General features: G+C 39.5%; 1 protein-coding gene across 2 annotated transcripts in view; it reads right to left on the reverse strand.

Moving 5' to 3' along the window:
- Window positions 1-18,639: 18,639 nt before the first annotated feature.
- LOC126297567 (fibrillin-2-like) overlaps window positions 18,640-19,988 on the reverse strand; it is a 597,958-nt gene continuing 596,609 nt past the window's right edge. For both annotated transcript variants that reach the window (XM_049988509.1, XM_049988508.1), the window contains one exon: window positions 18,640-19,469. In XM_049988509.1, the coding sequence (XP_049844466.1) occupies window positions 19,067-19,469 (403 nt within the window). In that variant the 3' untranslated portion in view covers window positions 18,640-19,066. The remainder of the gene's footprint in view (window positions 19,470-19,988) is intronic.

Below are 19,988 nucleotides of genomic sequence, written 5' to 3' on the forward strand. Positions count from 1 at the left end.
TTCCTGTATGCTATCCTAAAAACTATAAATGGAAAGGAAATGGCTCCTGGAATCTTCTTGGACCTATCCAAAGCATCTGATATTATAATCACACTATTCTATTATATAAATTGGAAATAAATGGAGTTAGAGGTATTCCGAAAAATGAGTAGGTTAGGTCATAGCTCACTAACCGACAACAAGAAAGTTACTCTTAAACAGTATAAGAACAACATACACATAAAAATAGGTACAGTGAAATATAGTATGGCAAAAGGGTCAACATTAGGTCCAATACTCTTCTTTTTGTATATAGATGACCTGAATGAAACTGTCCATGCCAAACATAAAAAGGTTGTTTGCTGATGGCACCAGTGTTACTGATTACAGTGTTAAACCAAACAGTCATTTAAACAGCTACAAACACATCGTTGTTGGAGCTAACACACTGGTTTGAAAGAAATAAACTTATCATAAACACACACACAAAACAAAACAAGTTTAAAATGGTTAATAATGTAAAACTCCTTGGAATACAGCTGCAGAGTGACCTAAAATGGAACACACACATTGAAGTTGCTATGGGTACGTGGCACAGGGTGTAACAGAGAAACAGTAAACAGGCATATCATGCACATTTCCAGTCAGGAATCAGACACGGAATACTATTCTGTGGGAGTGAACGTTGTATTCAATCCATATTCAAAACCCAAAAGCAAGTGGTCAGAGTCATATGCAACATAAAGAAACAAGACTTGTGTCGCCCTCTTTTCCCAACTTTACAGATACTGAACATTCCATGCTTTTACATATTTGAAATGATAGTCTTTACAACAGTATATTTAGGAACCTCCAACGCATATCAAGTCTGTGCACAGTCATGGAACAAGAAATGGCAATAACATCCATGTCTCCTATGCCAGGACATCAACCTATCACAGAAGTGTTCTTCATAGAGGTATGCAATTATATAATCTCCTTCTTAAAAGCAACAAATTATTAAAGGAAGAAAGCTTGTTAAAAAAGGAAGAAGAAGAAGAGGAAGCAGCTTAAGTCATTTCTGATGGATCACAGCTCCTACTCTGTAAATGCATTCCTCACCAATTGTAGTGGAATCTTATAATGTGTAATTATCAAACGTAATGTAGCAGTCACGTCTGTGATAACTCATATTAACTGTATGTATAACATTGTATTAACATAGTCATTTGCATTTGTATCAAACTTGTGATAAATTCTATATTTGTATTTGTGTGTGTGTGTGTGTGTGTGTGTGTGTGTGTGTGTGTGTGTGTGTGTGTGTGTTTTTATCTCCTCTGTATTCTTTACTGACTTGCTCTATATCTGTTCAAGATGTCACAGGACCAAAATTAAATAAATAAAACTGACTCATTGCTTGGTAACATTAGCAGAATGGGAAATAATGTGATTCTCTACTTTGGCAAATATGGGAACAACATTATGATCTCGACACTGCCAAAAAAAAAAAAAAAAAAAAAAAAAAAAAAAAAAAAAAAAAAAAAAAAGTTCTCATTGCACTGTCACTCTTCAGCTGTTAAGTAATTAAGTATATCTAACTTCTTCAAGCAATGATATATTCCATCCCTGTAGAAGGAAATAATGTGAAATTTGAGCTTATCCCAGTATATCCAATGTGTTTTGTATTTCAGCATGTATAATCTTTTGATTATTGACTGGCATAATCCTACCCACTGATAGTTAAAGTTACCATGTATGGAAATCTCTTGTCTGATGTGTGCCTTGAAAATGATGCAGTATTCACCTGTTGAAATATTAGTTGTTTTCATGGACATTAACTGACTGCAATAATGTAAGTTATTTGAAGATTTTGCAGTTCCTTCCTTGAGATGCGGTGGAAGGCATTCAAACCAAGTACTGTCCAGTACATATTTCTTTATTTAATCATTAGTATTCTGGATGAAAATTGGGAAATATATTGATGATAAACACTATACTGCATGTTCATCCACATTACATTTTTGCTTCCTGTCTGTCAACTTCATTTGCCAGGCATTGTTTAAAGATTGGTGGATACATTTGCTTACATTACCTGTATTTGCCATACATGTGAACCACTGAATATGTCTACAATCTAATTATTTCATATCTTGATCATCATTAGCCTCCATCAACCATTGTTGATTGTTTGTGTACTTGCATATAAAAGTGTAGAAGGAGATTTTCCAGGAAAATATGCAGGCCCTCTTTGATTCCATACTATAAAATTTAGAGGCTATGATTCCAGCATATAAAGGAATTTGCTGTCAAATAGACTTTCTAATTATTTATTTTGGTCAAAAAATGTATTCAGTAGTGTTATTGTGGATACAACTAAGATATTAACCATCAAAATGTTACTAGTGTTGACAGGAAAGTTATAGTGAAGCCTAATTAGCAAAGCAGCTACCCTGAAATTTGCATGTCTGGAAGAATTAATCATTTCTGAAATAAACTGTGCTTTTTTAAAGTTCCTTGACTCATTATTCAACAGCAAATAACCCATTTTTATCCATAATAAATGATTTTATTGCATTCAAGAAAACTTGTGGCACATTTTAATTTTTTTTGTGCTACAGTCTATCACCCAAAACCACTTGTGCATCACAGGATATGAAGACATAACTAATTGCCTTGCAAATTTCTGTATATTTGTAACTGTTTTCACCAATTTTACACTTTGACATATTATTTTGAACATCAGATTCCCATCTGACTTCACATGAGTTATAATATCAGTACATCTTCCAAGACCAGCCCATAATTCTGCACTAAAAACTGTAGTCAGTATTCTCATTCTGTCTTTTATGACTGGGAAGTCTTGTAATACTAATTTATGGTTTACTTTACACTTATATTTCCCTGTGACAGACATACGAAACAGTACACTAATATTTATCAAAATGATAGCTGCAAGTGCATACAATAAACTACATATTAAACTGTAATGTGTGACATAATATACACAAACAACAATACTGCTTCAGTAGGTAAACAGTGAAGTCCTTGCATGTCATATTGTTGATGGGACTGTAAAACCTTCAAGTTTTTGATAATGCTGATATTCTGTATTGAACCTGAGTCTTCACACAACTTAATTTTTCAGAAGTATGAAGCTTAATTCCAACATTCCTCAAATTCATGCAGTAATGTAAATAATTCAAGGGAAATTCTAAAAGAAAGTATCCTGTTACGTCAGGTGCTTACTTTACAAATATGAAGCACACTACAGAAGATGGAAACTCAGGACATTTTGCTGTCCCCAAAGAGTGTTTGGATACACCAGGGCAATTTCTTAAAAAGAGGGACTGCCCTTGAAAACTCCAGACAGATGGAAACCTTAGTCATGACAGCCTGGCCATACTCTTATTCATTTAGCTCTCTGCTTCCTAATTTAACATCGATACCAGGATTAATTTTACTGAATATTTTAAATACAGTCTTTGGTAACGTTTAATTTATAAATAACTTATGTCTGAGGTCTTTTGTCAATTTCAAATGGTATTCTCATTATGAGAACCAGTTTTGTAGGCAGTGTGCCATTTATACTGTGTATTAATAGGCCGACAGCTACTGTCTAACAGTTGCAAAATCCAAAAGAAATAAGAAGGTTCTGCTGCAGAGGATGCTGAGCGAACAAAGGGTAAAATGAAGATATGATGATGATTTAACCAACCTGGGCCCTTTTTATATAGCTCACAGGCAGAGGAATGTAACTGCAGTGCTGCACAGTCAGCACATCTGCAAGAAAGAATGGAACCACCTTGTGTTCAGAAGTCATGGTTACAATTTATTCTTATTGCCATGCAATCCTATTGGAAACTTTAGCATTGTTTGAACCATGAAAAAATGTTCCAAAGTATAGATTTTTAAGTATTTTTACATACAGAAAAGTACAGTACTGAACTTAGGTGATGTAGATGTTTCATTAATTTTTTTTTCAGTAACTGTAAAATTTCACCATGAGTGAGAAGTGTGGGCTGTCATAGGTTTGCGAGTAGTAGGTTACAGTGTGGAATTTGTTCAAAGTATTTTCACTTGGGGGGGGGGGGGGGCGGGGGGGGGAATGTGCAACTGGGAAGCCAGTAGGCATTCTAGTGAGATCTTCTACTGGGGATACAGAATTTGTAGTAGAAATAAGTTGATAGAGGAGCAGGAGCGTATGATCTGTGTCCTTCAGGTGCAGTTACAAAATGCAAAGGAGGAACTAGATAGGTTGAGGAGGGTGAAGGGAGCCGGGGAATGGGAACTGGCAGTTGGCAAGAAGGCATCTAGGAGGAGGAGGAGGAGGAGGAGGAGGAGGAGGAGGTGGTATTCAAATAGCTGTACTTTGCATATATGCAGTAGATTTAACCAAATGTCAGAGTTGAGTGGAGAGGAGCCTCTAGTAGCTGTAGGTGTAAGAAACAGGCAGCAGTCCTCAGCAGTTAGGAGGCCTAAGTCAGTTGCAAAGTCTAACAGAAATAAGAAGGTTCTGCTGCTAGGTAGTTCACATGGTAGAGGTGTGGGCCTGCAGTTGCAGCAAGTGCTGGGGAGGAAGTACCAGGTCACCAGCATTGTTAAACCTAGTGCAGGGTTGGCTAAGGTGACTGACAGCATAGGGGAGTTATGTAGAAGTTTTATCGAGGAGGACCAGATAGTGATAGTGGGTGTAGCACGGAATAGTCTTGATAGGGACAGGGAATGTGACGTAGGTGGTGACCTGGTAAAGATAGATTCTCAAACTGGTGGCACTAATGTGCATTTTGTGTTTCAGCGTCAGCGTCATGATCAGCCTCATCTTAATGTGGCTGTTAGGTGCGTTAACATGGGGGTGGATAGCAGAGCGCACAGGTCACATTGCAATGGTGTCATTTTGAGTGTATTAGTAGATCAGGTTTCACTAGGCATGGCCTGCACCTCAATAGGTATGGGAAGGGGAAGCTGGCAAAGCTTATATGTGACAGGGTAGTGCGGGGTGGTGGGATCACTCATGGAAAAATTCCTGTAGTAGTTGGTGTTAGAGCTTCACCTGATAGCTTTACCTGCTTAAAGGAAGTCCCTATAACTAAGGAATCATCTTCAAAGGACATCATATTTCCAAGTAGAGAAGGAATTAGCATATTTTATCAGAATATCAGAGGTATTACAGCTAGTGAACTGCTTATAGATGTTGACTCTGAAATTGTTGGTATATTGGAGTACCACTTAAATAATTTGACAATTCAGAGGCTTCCTTTACCAGGATACAGATTAGCTGGCTGTTTTTCAAGAAGTTCCTTGCGGGGTGGTGGAGTGGCCATGGACGTAAAAAAAATAATATTCAGTTTGAGTCCATAGACGTATCACGCCACTGCACTGAACAGATATTTGAATGTTGTGCAAGGGCAGCTGAATTTAATGAAACTATACTTCTAATTTTTGTTGTTTATAGGGCCTCTACCTCTGACTTCAGAGTATTTTTGCTCAAGCTAGAGAGAGTTCTTGATTCACTGTATATGAAGTATCAGAAATTAGTTATATGTGGTGACTTCAATATTAATTTTTTATATGATTATGCACGAAAAAGATGTTAGTAGATTTCCAAGGTTCATATGATCTGCTGCAGATTGTGTTTTTTCCAGCTAGGATGCAGTGGAACAGCAGCAAAACCATAGACAATATTTTTATTCAGTCTTCATCACTAGATGGGTATTCTGTTAGTAAAAGGGTGAATGGCCTTTCAGACCATGATTCACAAATTTTAACATTAAAAGGCTTTTTTACTCAAACAAACTTCACATGTAATTACAAACTATGCAGGGAAGTTAATCCAATGGCAATTGAGAGTCTTTTAAAACTCGTCAAGGAACAAGAGTGGCAGGATGTTTATAGTGCCAATAATGTAGATGACAAATATAATGCTTTCCTTAACACATTTCTCATGCTCTTTGAGTGTTGCTTTCCATTAGAATATTCTAAATGGGGTACTACCAGTAAAAGACAGCCTGGGTAGCTGACTAGTGGGATAAGGATATCATGTAGAACAAAGCGGGAATTATATCAAAATGATATAAGAAGTCACAATCAAGCTGCAGTTACCCATTATAAACAGTATTGTAGGGTGCTTAAAAATGTTATTAGGAAGGCAAAGAGTATGTGGTGCACAAATAGACTAGCTAATTCATATGGTCAGTTGTGAATAGAGTGTCTGGTCAGCAGCACAAGGTTGATGATATAAAGTCAGTTTGTAGTAAAAATATTTCTGTTAATGAAAATCAGATATATGTACAATATTTAACAATCATTTTCTGAGCATTGTGCTGATTTTCGGCACAATTGTGTTCCGGCTGCGAGTGTTAGGGTCAGTATTGGCCTTGCCAGAGATACTGGAGTGAAAGTTGCCAATGGGGGTCCTCTGGCACTGAGGAGAGAAGGGTTAGAGTACCAACCAAGGAGGACAGAACGGCAGTGTGTTGGGGTCCGGATGGTCCGAATTGTGCATTAATAATTTTAGCACTCTGTGGTAATGAATTGATGGTGGATGCTTGGGAATTCAACACTGCTGTCAAATGATAAGCCGTGGACTCTGCAATTGTATGGATGCAATTTACGGTGAGCTGTGGCTGATGTCGTTTGTGGGTGTTTTGCCATGGGAGATAAACAAGACATCATGGGCCCAACCCGAACACACTGTGCTTTAGCATGTTTGCCCACAATAAAGATGTCATGATACTGGAGAAGAAAGCGGTGGAATATGGTACATCTATTAACCTTCAGTGACTTCTGCAGTGTTAGTTTACTTAACTGTGTGGAGACTGAGCAGTAACTGTCACTTTTCAATGGATTTTACGATGGTGTAAAAGCGTGGCCAATGCCAGATGGGCGTTGTCATAAAGTTATTGTATTCCTCATTTGTGAACATAATTTTCTGTTATCGGAATTACTCATTGGACAGATTTGAAATTGTCAGTGCTGCGCTGTAGTTCAGCGAGTTATAAATCCTGGAATTTGACAAATATGCTAACTGTGAGTTTTGGATATGTTTTATATCTGCGTGTTAAATGAAAGTAAGTTTTGAAATTTGTAAGGTACCTTTCTACTATTACTATTCTGTAAGTTTTTATTTGGCAGTTATGTTGTTTGCTACTGTTATTGGTTGAGAATTTATTACCTGATGAATCAAAAGAACAGATTTTTATTCAGCCTTTCTATGAAGTGTTTTAAGGCTTGTTTTTCAGCAAACTATTATTAATAAATTACGTAAGTCAGTAATGTTGTGTAAGCAGTTATTGAAGGCACCCATCTCCATTAGACAATCAACTATGGCCAGTTCGGAATGGGCATTGATGTAACATTAGGAGACTAGAGGCTATTTGTTAAGTTGTGGCAACACTAATCCTGTGTTTGTTGTTCTTGCTGAAGTGTCTAGTCGCCCCTAAGTTAAATACTAATTCCGCACATTGGTAGCAGAGCATGGTTGATTGGCTGGAGGAAAGTGTCTTCAAACTGTCAAAAATTAGGTTGTAGTATAAGATTGCTTGCTAGTATTTTGGACCTGATACTGCTGTAATTATTCCAGAATGGCATTGAATCTGGTAAAGGACATGGATTTATTGAGGAGAAGTGAGTTGATGCACGAACTTCAAAGGAGGGGTTTGGAATCACAAGGCAATGTAACTGAATGTAATATGCACCTCCCAGTTACGATAAAAGTTACTGAGAAAGGAGAAGTAAGTTTGGCCGCTGCTGCTATAGTTGCGCCGCTTGAGGACATGTTGGAATGTGCTGATGGTTTGGATATGGGTTCACTAACTGCAAATCAGGTTAGGAGGTTACAAGGAAGACGTCCCCATGACCTAAATCTGGTGGATGATTTAGTAGGCATGGAGAGGGAGGAAGAGAATGTAATAAGAGATAATTTAAAGCAAATCAGTGATGTGCTGGCTTTCATCAGAGGAGTGGAAGGTGAAGCGGAAAGCGTAGTGGGGCAGGTTGAGCGACGACGTGTGTGTGTGTGGGGGGGGGGGGGGGGCGTTTTCAGATTGGCCGTATTCGAAATTACCTCACCCCATGCAGGATCATTTGACAGGATGTAAGGGATGGTGTTAAGATTCGGTGGAGAATATTGTGGAGTTTTTGTGTTTCATCATCGGTTTTCAGTGAAAAGCAAGAGCTGTTAACATGACAGAAATTTTAAAACTCTTAGTGGGATAGGTAAAGGGAGAGTTAGTACAACACCTGTTGAACGAAATTCAGGAGAGACTAATGTTGCAACAATTTAGAGGAAAAATTTGCACCTTGATTCCACCCCATGCGTTGCAAGAATTAATTTAGAGGGAGTTTAGTCAAGAGCAGGGGGGATAATGAAACGATTGTCGACTTTGTCGAGAGAGTGAGAGAGAGTGCGCTAGCCTTGTGCCTGCCATACTGCGATAGAGAAATTGTGTTGCATATTGTTCAAGGATTACAACCAGTTGATAGACAGAGGGCAGTATTTGGCGGGACACCGCAAATGTTTGCCCAGCTGAATGAATTAATAAGGCACATCCAAGCTATTATGTATGTAGACTCATTGACAGTGGGGCAAGCCATTAATTATGAAAGGTTACGCAGACAGGAGAACCAATTGGATGAGATGGAATGGAATGGGAATGTTCAAGCGAACAATAGGAATATGAAGGAAATTACTTTTACGAATCAGCAGTGGGAAAAGGAAAGTAAGATAAGGTGTTGGATTTGTGGGAAGTTGGGTCACACGAGTAGGAATTGCTGGAAGAGTAAGCCAGAGATGTCATGAGATTTCCAACAAGAGGTACAATTGGAATGGAAAGAGACTTATGTGATAAGTATAGGGGAGGAACAGGGTTTACTTTTTGTATGCTGTGTTGTGAATGAAGAACCTGTGTGAGAGTTGATGGACTTTGATTGCAGCAATCAAAGAAAGTTGGTTTAACTGTAACTGTGCTATTTGTAAGTGGAGCAAAATAGAAAAGGATACAGTTAAATATGAGGCAGTTAATCAGTCCAGTGTAAGAGTGAAGGGTGTTGTATGGGTTAAACTGAGAATTAGGGATTTCACGTAGACAGTGAGGATGAGAGTGGTAAGCAAGCTTGCCACAACATGCATTCTAGGAGTTGATGTTATTAAAAAGAACAGATTGGTGACTGTTTGAGGTGCAAGTCAATTTGGCTCCCGATTTAAACCAGGGAAGAGTTTTAAATTTTGTAAGCACCAAGGGGAAGTTTCTGTGGCAGTTGTGACTAGTGAAGAGGCATTACAAACCGAAAAGAGACAAGAGAAAGGGTTGTGGTTGGAACATTTGAAATTAGCAGAGAAAGAGGAAATACAGAGAGTATGTAGCGTATTCCCGGATGTTTCGACAGAGAGGTTAGGGGTGACGTCTCTCGTGTAATATCACATTGAATTATCTGGAATGTGCCTATTAAGAAATCACTGTATAGGTTGACTCCACCTCGAATGAAATTGTCAAAGGAAAGATTGAAAAGATGTTAGATCAGGAAGTAATTTGGATCTCTAATTCAACATACGCTGTGCCTATATTTCTGGTCCAGAAACCCGATGGGAATTATTGTCCGGTGGTCGATTATAGGGATTTTAATAAAAAAAAGTGGTATTGTGGTCAGTACCTCTTCCTGATCTGCATTCTTGTTTTGGATTGTTTTGCGGTGCAAGGATATTTACCACCTAAGATTTAAACCAGGCTTATAATCAAATTCCACTCACGGAAACTTCCAAACTGATTACGGCCTTCACGACCGATTGGAATGTTTACAAAGTCAGTAGGATTCCATTCAGATTATCTACAGGTGCTGCAGTTCGATCTCATTTCCTAGACAGAATATTCTCGGATATAAAGTTTAAGTTTATATACCACTATTTGGATGACTTAGTAGTTTATAGTAATTCCATGAATGAGTATTATCAACATTTAAGGGAAGGTTTAGTGAGGTTAACAAAGGCAGGTCTTATGGTGAATCCAGCCAAGGTAGAGTGAGCTTGTGCATCTATGCACTTCCTTGGTCATGTGGTCTCTCCAGAGGGGATAACCATTGCTGAGGAAGGTGTAAGCTATAAAGCAGTTGTCCATCCCTAGAAATGTGAAGGAGGTTGTGAAGTGTGTCGGTGTAGCAAAGACAATACAGCTCATCTCTCTCAGATAAAGCCGGATCCATTACTTATTCATTCTGGGAACTTAAGGGAGCCATGATCAGCAATTAAAGGGGGGTAGTATCTGTCGATTTTCGGCACGATTGTGTTCCGGCCGTGAGTGTTAAGGTCAATATTGCCCTCACCAGAGATACTGGGGCACCAAGTGACCCTCTGGCAATGATGAGAGGAGGTTTGGAGAGTACAGAGCGAGACGGACAGAATGGCAGTGTGTTGGGGTCCAGATGGTCTGAATTGTGTGTTAATAATTTTGGCATTCTGTGATAATGAACTGATGGTTAAACTGGGATGCTTGGGAATTCAATGCTGCTGTGGAATGATAAGCCATGGATTGCCATGCAATTGTATGAACGCAATTTACGGTGAGTTGCAGCCGGTGTCGTTTGTGGGTGTTTATCCACGGGAGATAAACAAACATCGTGGGCCCAACCTGAACACACTGTGCTTTAGCATGTTTTCCCACAATAAGGAGTCATGATATTGAAGAAGAAGAAGAAGAAGAAGAAGGAGAAGAAGATAGTGGAATACGGTACGTGTATTAACCTTCAGTGACTTCTGCAGTGTTAGTTTATGTTGTGACTCGCCGATCTTTCAAAGTGCCGCCTCGCAGTTACGCGCGTCCTCTACATGCGGTGCTGTCTGTCAGCCATGCAGCAGCAGTGCCACCTAAGCGGCCAGCCAGCCAGCGGCCGCTAGACTCGGACTCAGTTACGATTTGAATGTTAAAATGCACACATGTATTACTCTGTTTACTTGATCTGTGACTTTCACGTATTGCGTCTTCCTTGAAATGTATTTATTCAACTTGAAGTTATTACAATTGGTGACGAGGTAGTGATTTTTCTTTTCCATCATTGACCCACATGTTTCCATGGTTACTTTAGAGCAACTATTGCAAGGTCTCATAGAACAGTAAACGCTTCTCACAAATGCGGTCCATGATTTCATCGTGGCATCAAATGCGGGGCGTCTCTCGTCGTTGTCTCTACCTACTATTCCTCCTTATGACGAGACAGCGGAAGACTGGTCTGATTACGAAAAACGTCTTCGACAGCACTTCTTGGCATTTCATGTCGCGGACGAACAAACATGTAAGTCTCTGTTCCTTTCATGGATTCCACCTCAAATGTATTGGTTGTGCTCGCTTCTGTCCGTCTATTTTCAAAAGCAAACGTATGTGTAAGCCTCTCGTGTTGCCTTTTATCGTTGTCAAAAACAACTGAATCAATATTATCGCGCTTGGGCTGCTGAACTTCATGGTCTCAGTAGAAAGTGTCAATTTGTTACTGAAGTTTGCAAAGTATCCTATGCCAATTCCATGGTACGGGATGCTATTATCCGATTGGCGCCTGACAAAGAAGTTGACAAATCCGACTCTAGATGAAGTCCTATCCATTGCTCAGTCTTTTGAAGTTTTTTGTGCTGCTGGAGCGCAAATAGAGGCATAGGGCGATGTCAGGGAAATACAACCTCTGTGCCATGTTGACGAAGAGTTTGGCTTGTCCCCGCCAACGACGTGGCCGCAGTACGCTCCCAAGCGCAGCCAGCGCCTAACCGTAAACAAACCTCTAAGAAATTGCAGCAAAACCCACAGCGACTTCCTTCATGTCCGTGGTGTTTTACGAAACATTCACGAGAAGATTGTCCACAACGTTGGGCCGTGTGTCACAAATGCAAAAGAAAGGGTCATGTGTCATCCGTTTGCAAATCCGACCGCATACATGATGTTCATGAACATGATGCTGATTATGATTCTGTGTTGTCTGTCAGTTGTACTTCTTCCCTATCTGGGAAGTTATTCCTCACTGTCCAAATACTTGGTCGAGATGTTCGCATGCAGTTGGATACTGGTTCTGCTGCCACTATCATCAATTCTCAGATGTATCTTCTGTTGGGTTCTCCAATCCTGTCACCTGTCACTACGTAATTATGGACTTACAATAAACAGAAGATTTCTCTCTTGGGACAATTTGATGCTGAGGTATCTTACAAATCTGTCGTTCGCACTGTTCCCATACTTGTGGTCGACCATAGTAATTCGGAGAATCTTTTCAGTTTCGATGCCTTTTGCGTTTTTGGGTTATCCATAGATGACTGTCACTATCGTCTCTGATGCTATTCCTTATGCTCAATTTGATTCCTCGTCAACGACATTTTCGTCTCTTTTTTTTCTCCTGGGTTAGGCTGTGACTTTGAAGCTCATATCACGCTCAAACACACTGCTTGGCCTAAGTTTCAGGCTCGGCCCATTCCTGTGGCCCTTCGTGATCAGGTCAAATGGGAGCTGGATCGTCTCTCTGCTTCCGGGGTCTTGCTTCCTGTCACTTCCAGTGAGTGGTCCTCTCCTGTCATTGTCGTTGCTAAGCCAAATGGTGATATTCATCTCTGCGGCGACTTCAAAGCCACTGTAAATGCTCAATGCCTTATCGACACTTACCCTATGCCTCGACCTAAAGAATTGTTCACTAAACTTGCTGGAGGCTAGTATTTTTCTAAACTTGACCTGTCAGGAGCTTATCATCAAATTCCTCTCGACGCTGCTTCCCGGCAGTTTCTGGTCCTTAACACACCTTTCGGCCTCTATAAATACCAACGATTGCCAATCGGGGTTGCCAGCGCCGCTGCTCTCTTTCAGCGATTCTTGGAACAATTATTGCTCATGGTCCCTGGGTGTATAAATTACCGGGATGACATTATTGTCACTGGCTCCACCACTGATGAACATCTTCAAAATCTCTGCACACTTTCTCATGTCTTCCAGACTGCCGGTCTTAAGTGTAATCTTCAGAAATCAAAATTTTTTCAGGCATCTATCACGTACTTGGGGGTTTCAACTCTCTCGGGATGGTATTCGTCCGCTTCAGCAAACTGTCGCTGCGATCGATGCCCTTCCTCGCCCTACATCTGTTAAGAAACTGCAGGTATTCTTGGGGAAAATAGCATACTATCACAAGTTTTTACCATCTGCTGCTTCGGTGGCTCAGCCGTTGCATCGCCTGTTGTATAAAAACATGCCTTTTCACTGGTCCGTGTCATGTGATGGGGCTTTCCAGAAATTTAAGACTATGCTGAAACAGGTCCCATCGACCTGGCCAACATCTTGTTCTTGCCATGGATGCCTCTCAACACGGGGTCAGTGCAGTCCTTGCGTACCGTTTTTCTGACAGTTCTGAACAACCCATTGCTTATGCCTCCAAAACGCTCACGGATGCCCAACAAAAGTATTCTCAAATTGAAAAAGAAGCTTTGGCCATTATTTATGCTCTTCATAAGTTTGGTGTTTTTCTCTATGGCTCCAAATTTCATCTTGTTACGGGTCACAAACCACTTGTTTCCTTGTTTCATCCATCAACGTCACTTCCCGATAAGGCTGCACACCGCCTCCAGAGTTTGGCTCTTTACTTGTCTCGTTTCAATTATGAGATTCATTTCCGGCTGACGGCTCAACATCCGAATGCTGATGCACTGTCTCGCTTTCCCATGCGTCCTGATCTGGCATTCGATAGGGACGAACTTTTGTGTTTCCACCTCGATGTTGCCGAGCAGCGGATTGTGGATGGGTTCCCCATCACCGGGGACCGGCTGGTGGCTGCTACGGGTTCTGACCCTACCCTCTCCTGGGTTTTACACTGTATTCAGAAGGGTTGGCCAGATCATCTGTCCGCTAAGACCTCTGATCCATTGCAGAACTACTACGCTTTACGCTACCGCCTCATGGCTAGTGATGGTGTTATCCTCCTTTCCACCGACAATGCTTAGCTGCGTATTGTGGTACCCTGCGTCTTTGCGTGATTCGGTCTTGCGCCTCCTTCACCAAGGGCACTGGGGTGTGTGTCACACAAAATCTCTGGTGCACTGTCATGTGTACTGGCCCAGCATTGACTCTGAAATCGCACACATGGTCACTGCCTGCGGCCCCTTGTGCGTGACAGGCCACAGCCCCGAAGTCATCTTTGTCACCGTGGCCTTCACCTGAGAAGCCCTGGGAGCGTATTCATGCACCTGAGAAGTACTGGGAGCGTATTCATGCTGACTTCATGGGACCTTTTTTAGGTACTTATTGACTTCTTGTTACTGACGCCTACTCTAACTGTCCTTTCATTGTCCGTTGCACGCCGCCTACCACTGTGACAACCACCAATGCTCTAGCTCGCATTTTCTCTTTGGTAGGCCTTCCCTCTACTCTTGTTAATGATAATGGTCCACAATTTGCCTCTTCTGATTTTGCGGATTTTTGTGCCCGTCCTGGCGTCATGCATGTCACGGCCCCTCCGTTCCATCCACAGTCAAATGGTGAGGCTGAACGACTGGTCTGCACATTTAAGGCACAGATGAGGAAACTGATTATGCGCTTCTCCAATTTCTGGCTTCTTACCGTTTCACCTCCATGGGCGACCACAGCCTGGCTGAGCTCTTACATGGCCGACAGCTCGGCATGCCACTTCATCTTCTGCGGCCTTCCACCTCATGGCCGCAGGTGCCTTCGCTTGACCGGTTCACTGCCGACGACCTTGTATGGGTACGGGGATATGGCAGGTGGCCAAAATGGAGTACTGACCGCACCTTACAACACTGTGGATGACGCCTGTATGAAATCCAGACGGACACGGGTGTTGCAGTGCGTCATTTGGACCATATTTGGCCTCGTGTGCAGGCAACGCCTGTTCCAGATGCCGATACACCACCTTTGGCTCTACCTGATGTTGGGGATACTGGAATCTCTCATTACTCACAACGCAGTCCTCTCACCATCATCAGGGTGCCAGCACATGAACTGACGCCACCAGGAGACGTGCCCATGCAGGAACCAGATGACCATCATCTGTCAGAGCAACTCTACTTGCCTCCTCCTCCTACGGATGCGGACACATTGCCCATGTCTCCTGTTATAACAACCGGACTTGCCGCAACGGGCTGATTGGTGCACGGGGCCCCAGCAGATTCGACCCCCACGTCTCCTGTCATCTCGACCCGTTATCATCGGAGACACTTCCATTCGTACGGGAAGCCGCCTCCTCGAGACTTTACGGCCAGTCAAACAACACCTATGGATATTAGCAATCTACAGGCCACCTCCATCAATACCTGTGCAAAAAATTCAAAGGGGGGGAAAAGTGTTGTGAGTCGCAAATCTTTGAAAGTGCTGCCTCTATATGCGGCGCTGTCTGCCAGCGATGCAGCAGCAGCACCACCTAAGCAGTTAGCCAGACAGCAGCCGCTAGACTTGGACTCATTTTACTCTATTTACTTGATCGGTGATTTTCATGTATTGCGTCTTCCTTGAAATATATTTGTTCAACATGAAGTTATTACAGTTTACTTAACTGTGTGGAGACGGAGCAGTAACTGTCACTTTTCAACAAATTTTACGATTTACAAAGTGTGGCCAATGCTGGATGGGTGTCGTTCATGAAGTTATTATATTTCTTATCTGCGAACATAATTTTCTGTTATCAGGATTAGTCAATGAACAGATTTGAAATTGTCAGTTCTGCACTGTAGTTCAGTGGGTTATAAATACTGTAATTTGACAAATATGCTAACTGTGAGTTTTCGATATGTTTTTATATCTGCATGTTAAATGAAAGTTAATTCTGAAGTTTGTAAGGTACCTTTCTACCATTACAATTCTGTAAGTTTTTATTTGGAAGTGATGTTGTTAGCTATTGTTATTGGTTGAGAATTTATTACCTGATTAATCAGAGGAACAATAATTTAACCAGCATTTCTATGAAGTGTTTTAAGACTTATTTTTCAGTGAACTATTATTAATAAATTACGTAAATCAGTAATGTTGTGTAAGCAGTTATTGAAGGCACCCATCTCCATTAGCCAAACAAACATGGCCAATTGGGAACGGGCATTGATGTAACATTAGGGGACTGGAGGCTATTTGTTGGGCTGTGGCAATGCTAATCCTGTTGTTCGTTGTTCTTGTTGAAGTGCCTAGTCGCCCCTAAATTAAATACTAATTCTCCACAGCATTGCTGGTGAATTAAATAAAATTTAGTTTCTACAGGGAATCATATAACTCTCTTGATAAATGCCGAAACTGATGTCTGAAATACTCCTATGTGATACAGACACAGGGGAGATTGAGTCGAAAATTAAATCACTGAAGACAATGGACTCTCACGAATATGATGGAGTGCCTAACAGAATATTAAAGTACTGTGCTGCACATATTAGTCCTATACTTAGCCATATTTGTAATTTTTCCTTTAGAAATTGTCAGTTTCCTGAACACAGTAGTAAAGTCACCTATAAAAAGGGATAATGTAGACTATTTTAGAGCTATTTATTGAAAAGGCTGTATGTAAGGATAATTGATTATGTTGTATCACATAATCTGCTATCAACTGTACAGTTTGGCTTGAGAAGTCGTTTAACAACTGAAAATACTATATTCTATTTTCTCTGTGAGGTACTGGATGGATTAAACAGAATGTTTGAATGCTAGTCATATTTTTTGATTTAACTAAGAGGCATTTGATTGTGTTGATCACAAAATATTGCTCCAGAAGTTGGACCATTATGGAATGGGGAGTAGCTCACAATTGGTTTACCTCTTATTTTAACAACAGGCAGCAAAAGGTCATTATTCACAGTGTTGAGAATGGCTGTGATGTGGGATCTGAGCAGGGTGCAGTCATATGAGGGGTGCCCCAGGGGTCAGTGTTGGGGCCACTCCTATTTCTTATTCATATAAATGATATGCCATCTAGTGCTATGGGTAACTCTAAAATATTTCTGTTTGCTGATGACAGTAGCTTTGCAGTAAAGGACGTTGTGTGCAACATTGGCTCGGTTTCAAATAGTGTAGTTCATGACATAAGTACATGGCTTGTAGAAAATAAAGTAACACTAAATCACAGTAAGACTCCAGTTTTTACAGTTTTTAACACACTATTCAACAAAACCCAAGGCTTTATGGGCATATGATTAGTGAAACTGAAAAGCTCAAATTTCTAGGAGTTCAGATAGATAGTAAACTGTTGTGGAAAGCCCATGTTCAGGATCTTGTTCAAAGACTTAATGCTGCCATTTTTACTATTCGAAAGGTATGTGAAGTAAGTGATTGTTTGACATGAAAATCAGTCTGCTTCGCTCATTTTCTTTCACTTATGTCATATGATATAATATTATATTTTGGGGTAACTCTCCCCATTCTAGAAGGATATTTTTGGCTCAGCTTATTCCCAAGAATAAGCAGCTTTCACTCAGTGAATACTTGGAAGAAATCCAACCTACATTTGGATCAGACTTCCATGACTCTTGTACAGAGAGGTATGCAGTATACTGCTGCATCTATTTTCAATAAGCTACCACAAGAATTAAAAAATCTTAGCAGCAATCCACGCACTTTCAAGCCTAAACAGGAGATTTTCTTCATGGGTCACTCCTTCTATTCTGTTAAGGAGTTCCTTGAAAAATTAAGCTGATTCTTATGTTATATTGTTGACTGAATTTACTGAAACTTATGGCTCATCTTTTATGGGTCCATAAACATTTCGTTTTGATCTGTTATTACTTTTATATTGTAATTTCATGTATTGACATGTTCTATGACCTTGGAGATTTGCTCCTCAATTTGGTCCTGTGGAACTTGATGTGTAAATAAAAAATAAATAAAATGAAAGAGTAGTGGACTGAAAAAAGCTGAAGAAGGTTATACAAGCCCCAACCCATAATGCTCACTGGTTAAAGTGAACATTTCATACATTTGTTTCATGTTGATCTTTCAAGTGAACTTAAGTGGTAGCAATTCATTTAATTAAAGACAGTAATCATATGCTGCTAAATGTGTGTAAATTTTAGATATGTGAGAGTGTGAGGGCTGTTTTGAATGGTCACTTGTACCACGAATTAACAGTTCACAGCAAATGATAATGATCTTCAGCAAGGTAAAATGTCAGCTTATCAGATTGTTGTAACCAAATATTTACAGAAGATCAATAAAGTTCTGTTAAATAAATGAGGGAGTGATCAACTTCTACGATATTCTTCTATGTTCTATATCATCTTCTTTGTCAAATTTTAAGTGTCATGAGATACAACTGCTATTATAATCTATTGTTGCTGCCAAGATGGGAGCAAATTATGCAGCCATAAAAATAGTCAACCACCATTCTAAAGAATTTAAGGTAATAATGTAGAGTAAGAACATGTTAAAAAACAAAGTAAAAAATGTTTTGCTTGTAATCACTGCTACTGAGATCAGTAACAAAACCCTGACAAAAGGAAAAATATGAGCTGTATCATTAATTAATAGAACAATGGGAGAAAAATGCAATGCACAAATTATAAGGTGAGGTAATTACTGGGTTATTCCAGTCAAATCACATGTCAATAATGATAATAATAATAATAATAATAATAATAATAATAATAATAATAATAATAATAATTTATTATTATTATTATTATTATTATTATTATTATTATAGTGCCAGCATGAAAATGTCAGTGGAAAATAGTAAAAAACCGAGAAATACAATATACCACTCAATACAGTATTCATTTTTTTTTCTTGTTTAATTTTTACAGTGTATAATTAAAATTACAGATGTTCACATTGAGGAAATTCTTATGAAAATGTTGCTATACAAATTATTGTTATTTACATCAATGTAATAAAATCATGAAGTGATGATCTTTACAGAAATAAATTCAAATACTTAGTTACTCATACAACACTTGCATACTAATCTCTCCACCTGATTCTAAGTATCTTCGTCCAAACTCTTTTTTTATTATTCAGAATAGAGTACATTTGTGATTCAACCCATGTTATTCACATAAAATTTAAAGTTTTTATAGTACTACACCTTTCACAATTGAGAAAATAATTGTTCAATGTAATTCAAATGAAGGTGGCACTAGTTGCAGCAAATATTTGTCAGGTTCACAATGCTAAAATTAAAATTCATACTGAGAAACTACTATAAATAACCTTGCAACTGCAGATGCAGAGAAGAGTCCATTGTGATACAGCTCCATTGTAAGTTGGAGTTCAATTTCTTGAGGACCTGCCACTGAGCGTATCAAGGAGATTACAGCTTGGTTAACTGCAGTTCGCCGGAGACGGAAGTAATCCTTTGTAGCTTTTGGAATTCCTTCAGGTGCTCTTGCATCTAGTAGTTCCATTTTAAAACTGACTGTTGCAGTAGAATATATTCCTCGCATTGTGAATAAATCTAGATGCCCTTGTGGTATTGGAATGTTAGATACAAATGTTATGAAGTTGAAAGAGTATGTCATTGGCAAGCGAATGCATTCTATATCGGATTCATGACACAGAAATTGGGCTCGCTTGCATCGGCTGTAAAACAAAAAAAATAGTTTTCATTGATTATGAATAAAGAACTTCTGGTATTGACAAAAAATAATCTATTTTTGTGCTTCATACATATGAACTTCCCAACTCCTAACATATTTCATTAACTAACAATATTTTCAGTTTTCCACTATTTTTGTCATGGCTTTAAGAAATATTTAAAAAATTCATTTTATTGTAATGGGTTCTTCAAATGTTTGAATACTAAATTTGTTTCTGGTCATACAGAGATACAGTAGAATATCACAAAGGTAAGCCAATTTAATAATGGTGTCATGCAGAAGTGTGAACTGTATATTTTAAAAATGATTGGGTTATTAATTTTTATGCATTTATTTTACTTGTAAAGTTTACGGTCTTTAGGCTCTCTCTTACACCTAACCACATCTTCATCAGTTAACATTACAGTATGCATAATACATATGCTATACATAATAGTATAGTAATGAATATATGGCATTTCACTGTTGTTAGCCTTTTTAACATTGTCATAAATACTGCCCC

The sequence above is a fragment of the Schistocerca gregaria genome, chromosome X, assembly GCF_023897955.1.
Source record: "Schistocerca gregaria isolate iqSchGreg1 chromosome X, iqSchGreg1.2, whole genome shotgun sequence".
NCBI lineage: Eukaryota > Metazoa > Arthropoda > Insecta > Orthoptera > Acrididae > Schistocerca > Schistocerca gregaria.